Source organism: Garra rufa, chromosome 17 (assembly GCF_049309525.1).
Source record: "Garra rufa chromosome 17, GarRuf1.0, whole genome shotgun sequence".
NCBI classification, from domain to species: Eukaryota; Metazoa; Chordata; class Actinopteri; order Cypriniformes; family Cyprinidae; genus Garra; species Garra rufa.
This window is the reverse complement of record NC_133377.1, coordinates 23,934,695-23,945,099: the sequence shown is the minus strand read 5'-3', so window position 1 is coordinate 23,945,099 and position 10,405 is coordinate 23,934,695. Positions and strand designations below refer to the sequence as shown.

Genomic DNA, 10,405 nt, shown 5'->3' with positions numbered 1-10,405 from the left:
GTTTTAATATGAATCCGATATGTTCCGTTTGCCTAGCTGTATGTATGCATGGCGGAGACGAGCTTTTACTACACGCATACTGAAACACACGTGACGCTCCCGGTAATTTTTGGCATTTTCATCTCACATGAACAGATAAACTCAATCTCCCAAACTGCCGTGAGTGCCACTTTTACCGTTTCATTTGAGAAAACTAGCATCATATCATACTGTATACACAGAAACTTCACGGCAACCTGTCAAAATAAAAGTACGGTGTAACATGTAATGGGTTGGGTAGGTGTTGACGTTAAAAAAAACACAATCTAATAGGTAGAAAAAATTATTTCATTGTTAGTTAGTTAGTAAACACAAGTACATCTAATTGAACATAATTTATTTTCATCAACAAATTATCATAGAACAGCTTTATGAGCTTTATGATCCATTCTCAAAGACTTACTTTTAGTCATTATTTGGGAAGCACACATATTCTGAATGCCTTCAGCAGAATTCAAATTAGCCATTTTAATCTAGATTAATCTAGATTAATTCCAAGATTTAATCTAGATTAATCTAGATTAAAAAAATTAATCTATGCCCACCCCTAATATATATATATATATATATATATTAGTAGTAGTAATAATCAATACACACATTTTTGTGATATATGTCTTTATATAATTTACAAAATGTACAAAATGAAAAATGATTGCATTATGAGATAATAATAATTATTATTATTATTTAAAAATATATTATTAGTAGTAGTAATAATCATTAGTTTATTTTTTATTTTTTTATTTTTAAATTAAAAAATATATATTATTATTATAATATATATATATATATATATATATATATATATATATATATATATCAGTAGTAGTACATAATATACATAATAATAATATAATAATATATCTATGAATACATACACATACTTTTAATAAAGTCTCTTCTTTCGAAATTTCTGTTAATCAGAGATGATCGAAAGTTGATAGGGGGAAATATTTCTTAATTTTAGATTCATATTAAATTTATATTTTATATTTGAGAGTTTTTCTTTCAACAAATTTCAAACAGATGGAGCAACAAGTGTTTTGGTGGCACTATAGGCTTTAGATTCATTTAGGAAATTTGAAGGAATTAACCTTCCATCATTCCAGCTGCAAATTTAGAACAATATGGTCAAATGTAGAATCCTGTCTAAAAACATTATTCAACAGATGTGTTGATAAACCAGAACTGCGCAACCCATCAGTTCACAGTATTGTTTTTAATATGACTGGACAGGTTATAGCTTGATTTTCTATCGATTTTGACTAGCAAAACTGCTTCATCCTGCTGTGCTTTGATGTGACAAATTGTAACAGGTTGAGGCTTGTAGCATGGACAAATCATGGATAATAGATTTGAACCTGCTCCAACTGGCTGGTGACGGTTGATTAACCTGTTCAGACAGTGGCAGACATGCTCAGACAAGCTCTGACGTGAGACCTGTTCTGCGCTCACCTCGTCATCATCAGCGTCATATTGGGCGTACTGTTGCTCCATCATCTCTCTCTGACGTCTCTCCTGCTCCAGAGTCTGACTGATGAGTTGAGCCACCTCGCTCTGCTGTCCCGGACGCTCCCGGCCAATCACAAACCTGCAAAGACGGGAGGGAGGGAGGGACTTTGTGATCAAATGCAGTTTGGCAAAGGCCATAAAAGATTATGGCTATTGATTTTCAAATGGAGACAAAGAACAGAATAGGTTTTACATAAATGAGGTGAGTATAAAAATGTGGAAGGTGAAATTGCAGTCATTCAGTAAAATAGAGAAAGGTATAAAAGCGTTCTTTTCTATTTAAGTGAAGTGAAATATGTCAAGCTCTTTTCTTCCAGCGTCTGGCTTCAACAAGCCTTTTTGTTCTCACTTCATTGACGGATTGTATCTTTTATAATACACCCTATAAATCAATGAACGTGGCAGGAGGTAATTCTTGTGAGGTCAGTGTGATAAATGACTATGACAAAGTGAATGTAATAACTGTTTAAAAATGTTAACAATACAACTTGAGAGAATAGGGGGAAAAATACTGCTGAAACAGTAATGAAAATGAAATTTAAAGGTAAAGTTTGTAATTTCTGCATTTGTTAATAATCACTGAACGTGAATGACCTGCTTTACAATACTAAGTATTAATAAATTCAAATAATTTAATAAATAAAGAATCAATATTTTCAATTATAGTGTGGAGTACTTTTTATGATAGATGGATGCACTTTATTGGACATTTTTTAATATAACTCTGATTGTATTTGTCTGAAAGAACAAACTCATATACACCTATACTACCAGACAAAAGTTTTTGGACAGTAAGATTTATAATGTTGTTTAAAAAAGTCTAAGTTTAATAAAAAACAATTATAGAGCCTGCATTTATTTGATCCAAAATACAGCAAAAACAGTAAAATACTAAAATATTTAAATAACAGTTTTTTTATTTGAATATATTTTAAAATGTAATTTATTCCTATGATTTCAAAGCTGAATTTTTAGCATCATTACTCCAGTCACATGATCCTTCAGAAATCATTCTAATATTGTAATTTGCTGCTCAAAAAACATTTGAGAACAGAAAGTTCCGAAAAACAGCATCTATCTGAAAAACAAATCTTTTGTAACATTACAAGTGTCTTTATCGTCACTTTTAATCAATTTAAAGTATTCATTTATATCATTTACTTAAAAAAGAGCTTACAAAAGCTTTTTATTTCAGATAAACGCTGATCTTTGGATCTTTCTATTCATCAAAGAATCCTGAAAAAAATTTACTCAACTGTTTTAAATATTGATAATAATAATAATAAAAGTTTATTGAACAGCAAATCAGTATATTACAATGATTTCATGTGATCATGTGACACTGAAGACTGGAGTAATAATGCTAAAAATGTAGCTTTGATCACAGGAATAAATTACATTTTAAAATATATTCAAATAGAAAGCAATTATTTTAAATAGTACAAATATTTCACAATATTAATGCTTTGCTGTATTTTGAACCAAATAAATGCAGGCTTGGTGAGCAGAAGAGACTTATTTAAAAAACATAAAAAAATCTTACTGGCCAAAAACGTTTGACTGGTAGTGTAGGATGGCTTGAACTTGAGTAAATTTATTTTTGGGTAAACTATGCCTTAGTTATTTGACTAAATAGTATATATTTTTAATGCCATTTATAATTTATAAGCCATAACATAAAATGAGTGGAAAGTCTAATAATTTGAAATACAAAAAAGACAATTCCCTCCAATAACATTCACTCCCATCCTCTGTACAGCACAAGAACCAGCAGGGAAGCACTCAGCATGGAGTCCTAATCATCCTGCATTAGGCACAGATAAAGGCCCAAATTTGATCTACATCTGAAGCAACAACTGGGCCAATACCGTGTGATGCCAAGCATCTCTGCTGCTTTCGCAGCACAGCTGACCTGGAAACAGTCGTCTCTTCCATCTCAATACCACACGCAGAGATCCCAACTGCTCCGGGACAGAGCTCTCTTATTGGCAAAATCCACCGTTATTATTCACATACATCTGGAGTGACGGGATGTATTTTAGGATATACGCATCACCCAGTGAGGAGGCGTTTCTGCCAACTTGCTATAAAAATCCTTAGACTCTGACACTGAATCATCACAGCAATGAATTGAACTTAATAGAGTGTCAATCTTTATGTATTTATTGGTGGCCATTGGTGCAGATAGAGTTTAAGACCTGCCTTAATTCCTACAGTAGGTTAAATATAGCACAAAATCCAAATCTGGGCCACACTGCCTCATCGCTGAGAACAGAGAGAAATAACCAGCAGGAGGGAATAAATCAAAACCAGGAAAAGATAGACAGCTGAAAAACGAAGATATAATCTTACAGTGAAATAGTGTGTTTTGTAAACCTTCATAACACTTGATGCAATTGATGTTTTCCAGTAAAAAAACGATGCTATATAAACTTGATAAAATCTTATATTATATTATGTATCATAAAATATATTAATTATATTATTTCATAATTATATTTATTGCAAATATATTATATAAATAATGTGGACATTCATTTTTTAACTGCAGCTGTTTTTTTGAGGTTTTAAGCATTAATCTAGATATATGGAAAAATGTTAGATTATAGAATATAGATCATAAAATATATTAATTATATTATTTCATAATTATATTTATTACATATATTACGGAAATTATATAAACATTCTTAACTTAGCTGTTTTTGATGTTTTAAGCATAAATCTGGATATATGGAAAAAGTATATAGATTATTATAGATTATAGATCATAAAATATGTTAATTTATTATTTCATATCTATATTTATTACATACACTATCAGTCAAAAGTTTTCATTCTCTTTGATGGGGAAGTGCGTGCAAACTTTTGAATGGTAGTGTATATATATTATATAAATTATACAGACATTCATTTTTCTTAACACATCTGTTTTTTTATGTTTTGAGCATTTAAGATATATGAAAAAATTACATATTTTTTATAGATTAAATATCATAAAATATATTAATTATATTATTTTGTATTTGTATTTATTATATATATATATATATATATATATATATATATATATTTTATACAAATTATACAGACATGAATTTTTCTTAACTCAGCATTTTATTCATGTTTTAAGCATAAATCTAGATATATGGAAAATGTATAATTATTCAAATCTGTTAATAATAATATTTCATATTTATATGTATTCCATATAAATTCTATAAATTATACTTAACTCTGTTTTTTAACCTCATTTTCTTAAAGCTGTTTTTTTATGTTTAAGCATAAATCTAGATATATGGACAAATTATAGATTAGTATAGGTTACTGATCATAAAATATATTAATTATATTATTCCATATTTATTACATATATTTAAGTATAAATCTATATATGGAAAAAATACAGGTTATAGATTATCAATCATAAAATCTGTTAATTATTTTATTTCATAATCATATTTCTTACACATATATTATACAAATTTTAAGTTTTTTATGTTTTAAGCATACATCTAGATATCTAGAAAAATATCTGAAGAAAATAGTTGAATTAAAACAAATCAAGATATTCTCTAAATAAACAATTTTACTTCATGAGTATCTCTATTTTTTTTTTTTTTTTTTTTTTTTTACTGGAAAATAAGACAAAAATACTGATCAGGAAAATTATTTTATGCAGTGCAGACTGTATCAGTATCTGCCTAGCTAGAGAGAGTCACATTTAAAGGGATATTTCACTCAAAAATTCTATCATTTACTCACCCTCAAGTTGCTCCAAACCTATACACATTTCTTTCTTCAGCTGAATACAAAAGAAGATACTTTAAAGAATTTTGGTAACCAAACAGCTCCTGGTTCTCGCTGACATTCATAGTATTTTTTTCATACTATGAAATTCATACAGGTTTGGAACAACTTGAAGGTGAGTAAATGATGACAGAATTTTTATTTTGGGTTCTATCCCTTTAATTAAACCCTTATAAACATACATAAGGTAAACCGTAAGGTTAAAGGTAAATTCATAGTTCCAATCAAGTAAATTTTTTCCAAGTTTGTTTATATTTACAGACGAAGTATAATAAACCACTGACAGCATCTGTTTAAAAACAATTAGCTCCATCACGCTGTGCAGCTCTATTGTTAATGAAGAGTCTTGTTTTCTCACAGTGTGAAGTACTCCTGTTGGCCGATATGCTTTTCAAAGACACGCTCTCGGCTGTCGTGTCTAAGGGGAGTTTAGATACACTAATAAGAAGTCTGTGTTTCTCTCACAAGAATGCTGAGTGGGAGGGAAAGACGACCATGTCATGCTATTTCTTACGCTAATAATAACACGGGTCACTCTAGCAGCTTGCAAGCTATACGATGAGAATTAAAATGTAGGGATGTGAGGATCTTGTGGTCAGCATTCAAGAGCAAACCTGGGATTAACGAGACTCGCATCTTACCTGACCACTCCTTGTGTGTTTCTCAGGACAGAAGCAGCGAAGCTCTGAGTTACTCCCACCAGGCTGGTGCCGTCAACCTCCACGATTTGATCATTCACTTTAATTCTGTGGAAAATGAAGGTGGTTATTTTGTAATGCTTGTTACAGTGACACTATTAGGACATTGTGCACTCTCTAAAACAGGTTTGTATAATGCTGTCTGTATGAATACTAAACAGCAATTTCTCTGTCATTCTGAGATGACTTTTTTAATAAAAGCTTAATTATGTTCTGCCTGAGGCCTTCTCATCACTCTGCTATCATTAATTTTTTTAGTGCATCAAATATGCTGATGTATGAAGGACACGGCACATCCTGGGACAGGGTTTCCCAGAGTTTGTGAACCCCTAGAGTTTGACACAGAACTCAGTGAGAATGCGCTACGACTTTGTAAAGACATTAAGAATGTAATGTAATGAAAGTACAGATGCAAATTAAAGTGTGTAAAGAAGTAAAGATTCTGTTCCAGTGTAAAGAAACCAGTATCAAGAGTGATTAAATGATAAATTCATAGTATGTAGTAATAATAATAATATTATAATTAAGTGTTTTCATAAAGTTTTTTGTTGTTAATAATTAAATCAAATTTGAAATTAAATTTGAAATTAAATTATATTTTAAATAAAATTAAATTAAAGGGATAGTTCACCCAAAAATCTGCTACAGTGGCACTCTCTCATGAACACGCGTACGACAGTTAGTGGAAACGGTTTGTATTTTTTATATTTTGGTTTATTATTTATTGCATTTATATTTTATTTCTATAGATAAACAGCAGATACTATGGTTTAAATATGCATATTTTTCTTACACAAATGCATCTATTCAGTTCAACAGGCCTTTAGTAGAGTCATGTGGAGTACCTTTTATGATGGATGGATGCACTTTATTTTGCTTCAAAAACTCAACAGCCATTCACTGCCATTATAAAACTTGGAGCCAGGAAAAGTTTTAATATAACTCCGACTGTATTCGTCTGAAAGTAAAAAGTCATATACACATAGAATGACTTAAGAGTGAGTAAATCATGAGGTAATTTTCATATTTGGGTGAACTATCCCTTTAAATTAAATTAAATTATGGATAGTTCACCCAAAAATCTGCTGGAATGCCACTCTTCCGAGAACGCGTTTTATTACAGTTTATAAAGTTTTAAATATGGATATTTTCTTACACAAATGCATCAATTTGCTTTAGAAGGCCTTTATTAACCCCCTGGAGCCTTGTGGTGTACTTTTTATGATGGATGGATGCACTTTATTGTACTTCTAAATCTTAACAGCCATTCACTTCCATTAAAAAGCTTGGAAAAGCCAGGGAATTTTTTAATACAACTCCGATTGTATTCGTCTGAAAGAATAAAGTCAGAAACATCTAGGATGGCTTAAGGGCGAGTAAATGGGGTAATTTTTATTTTTGGGTGAATTATCTCTTTAAATTTAATGAAATTAAATTCTACAAAATGTTTTCTACAAATATATCCTTTATACTACATGAATGAATAATATGATAAATATGATTTTTTGATTATGTAATAATTACTTAAAATCCTTAAGGAATACTTAAAGTAAATAATTTAGGTCATCGGAACTAAAAAAAAGGACAAAAAAGGTTAAGACACTTATTTGTAAGTTTTCAGCTGAACTTGGGTGGTCACATTCTTTCATTTCAGCTGCTAAAGAGTAATGCTCACAAGACAGAAGGAATTACAATCACATAGGATTACAAGGACGAGTAAGCTCCTTAACAACATGTGATAATATATTTTCAGAATGCTCCAGTGTTTGCATGAAGAGCTCCAACTGTGTGATATCTGTAATGAGCTTTGTGAGTTTGACCAAATTGCCTTGACCCTTGATTCCAGTCTGGATATTGAGCTCTTGGCAAATCCCGCCTGTTATGCAGGCAAAGCAGACGGAGAGATGCTTGCGAGATTGAATCCTTATGTGCACCTAAAGAGTGTGGCATAAGCACAGCTAGACCTTCACATGCATTTTGCAATGTCCCCAATATACTGAAAGCAGGAAATATAAATTATAATTATAATACAAAGATTTCAATGTCTCTGTTGAATCCTACATTGTTACACTAAACAAGTGAAAATTTCAGAAGATTTCGGCAGAGTTTGAGGCCTTTTAGTGAAAAGATGAGATCACATGAAAAGACTCATGTGAGATTCAAATGGAAATAAACAGAAAGGTTTAGGACGTCAAGAAATATTTAAAGGCATAGTTCACCAAAAAATGAAAATTCTGTCATTAATTTTTCACCCTCATGTTGTTTCAAACCCATAAGACCTTTGTTTATCTTCAGAACACAAATTAAGATATTTTTGATGAAATCTAAGAGCTTTTTGTCCCTGTATAGACAGCAACGCATAAGGCATAAGGCCCATACGTTCAAGGCCCAGAAACGTAGTAAGGACATCATTAAAATAGTCATTACAATAGGAAGCAAGAAAATAAGTAAAGTAAAATAACTCTTTTGTGATATACATTGACACGAAAAAGAAGAAATTGTTGAATAAAGTTGTTATTTTGTGTTTTCTTTGTGCACAAAAAGTATGTCACATGGACTATTTTAACAATGTCGTCACTACCTTTCTGAGCCTTGAACGTGTCAATTGTGTTGCTGTCTATGGAGGGACAAAAAAGTCTCAGATTTCATCAAAAATATCTTAATTTGTGTTCTGAAGATGGACGAAGGTCTCATGGTGAGGGTGAGTAATTAATGACATCATTTTCATTTTTGGGTAAACTATCCCTTTAAAGATCCATTATAATGTAAAATGAATAAGGAAATACAGTACTTTAGATTCTGCACTGTTTCTAGCTCACTAATTAATACTAAAGTAAATCTGACACTATGTACAGATGATCAGATGCTTTTCAACTGAAGCTAAATATGCTCTTAAATAATTTGAAATCATGCTGGAAAACATGATCAACAGGTTTTACATAAACGTGTAAAGTCTTGTCAAATCTGTTGACTGCTGCTGCCATTAAAACTGAAAAGAGACAAACCAAATCCTAATGTTGAATAACTTTTCACTCAGAATTCTATGCTGCTGCTGAAAAATTCATAAATTAAATTATTATAAAAAGTAATAAAAAATTCAACATTTTCATTAGTGGTCCCAATTTTAGTAAAGCAAAATCAGTGTACTAAAGTTACTATATTAGAATGTGTGGCCAGATGTGAAATTCACATCCCATACTCCTTTTCGAGAATCAAACTCCCGAGCTACAATTAGTGACAAAGCCTCAAGCTTTGCTTTAATTTTAGACAATGTGCAAATCTCATGAGGCACTCTCAGGGATTCACTCACTCTGGGTGCAGCTGAAAAGAGCAAGGGCAAGAAACCTTTCATTTTCTACGATTGTTTAACCAATAGGGTTTTTTGTACATGGAAAATACTCATATCGAAATTTAAAAAGCAGGGTGATATAATACCAATATATACACTACCAGTCAAAAGTTTTTTTTATGTTTTTTAAAGAAGTCTGCTCACCAAACCTGCATTTATTTGATTCAGTACAGCAAATACAGTAACATTTTTAAACATTTGTACTATTAAAATGACTGTTTTGTATTTGAATCTATTTTAAAATGTAATTTATTCCTGTGATCAAAGCAACATTTTCAACATCTCTACTCTAGTCTTCAGTCACATGACCCTGTAGAAATCATTCTAATATGCTGATTTGCTGTTCAAGAAACATTTATATTATTATCCATATTTATAACAACTGAGTAATTTTTTTTCAGGATTCTGTGATGAATAGAAAGATCCAAAGATCAGCATTTATCTAAAATAAAAAAACTTTTGTAACATTATACACTACACCATTCAAAATAAAATTTTGGGGGGGGGAGGGGGGCATTATAGAACTGAATACTTTTATTTAGCAAGGATGCGTTAAATTGATCAAAAGTAATAATAAAGACATTTATAATGTTACAAAAGATTTCAATTTTAGATAAACGCTGATCTTCTGAACATTCTATTCATCAAAGAAACCTGAAAAAACAGTATAATATATTCAATATAATAATAATAATAAATGTTTATTGAGCAGCAAATCAAAATATTAGAATGATTTCTGAAGGATCATGTGGCTGGAGTATTGATGCTAAAAATTCAGCTTTGAAATCACAGGAGTAAATTACATTTTTAAATACATTCAAATAGAAAACAGTTATTTTAAATAGTAAACCTATTTCAAAATTTTACTGTTTTTGTTGTCCTTCGGATGAAATAAATGCAGGCTTGGTGAGAAGTAGAGACTTCTTTAAATACGTTAAAAAACATTAAAAAACTTTTGACTGGTAGTGTATTTATCTATCACTACTTTCTAGTG

The 10,405-nt window shown here is 30.6% G+C and overlaps 1 protein-coding gene across 2 annotated transcripts in view; it reads right to left on the bottom strand.

Annotated features, from left to right (window-relative positions):
* ppp1r9a (protein phosphatase 1, regulatory subunit 9A) overlaps positions 1 to 10,405 on the bottom strand; it is a 72,430-nt gene that overhangs the window by 33,022 nt on the left and 29,003 nt on the right. For both annotated transcript variants that reach the window (XM_073822013.1, XM_073822014.1), the window contains exons 5-6: positions 6,006 to 6,110; positions 1,498 to 1,633 (exon numbers count right to left, since the gene is read on the bottom strand). In XM_073822013.1, coding sequence (XP_073678114.1) covers positions 1,498 to 1,633; positions 6,006 to 6,110 — 241 coding nt within the window. The remainder of the gene's footprint in view (positions 1 to 1,497; positions 1,634 to 6,005; positions 6,111 to 10,405) is intronic.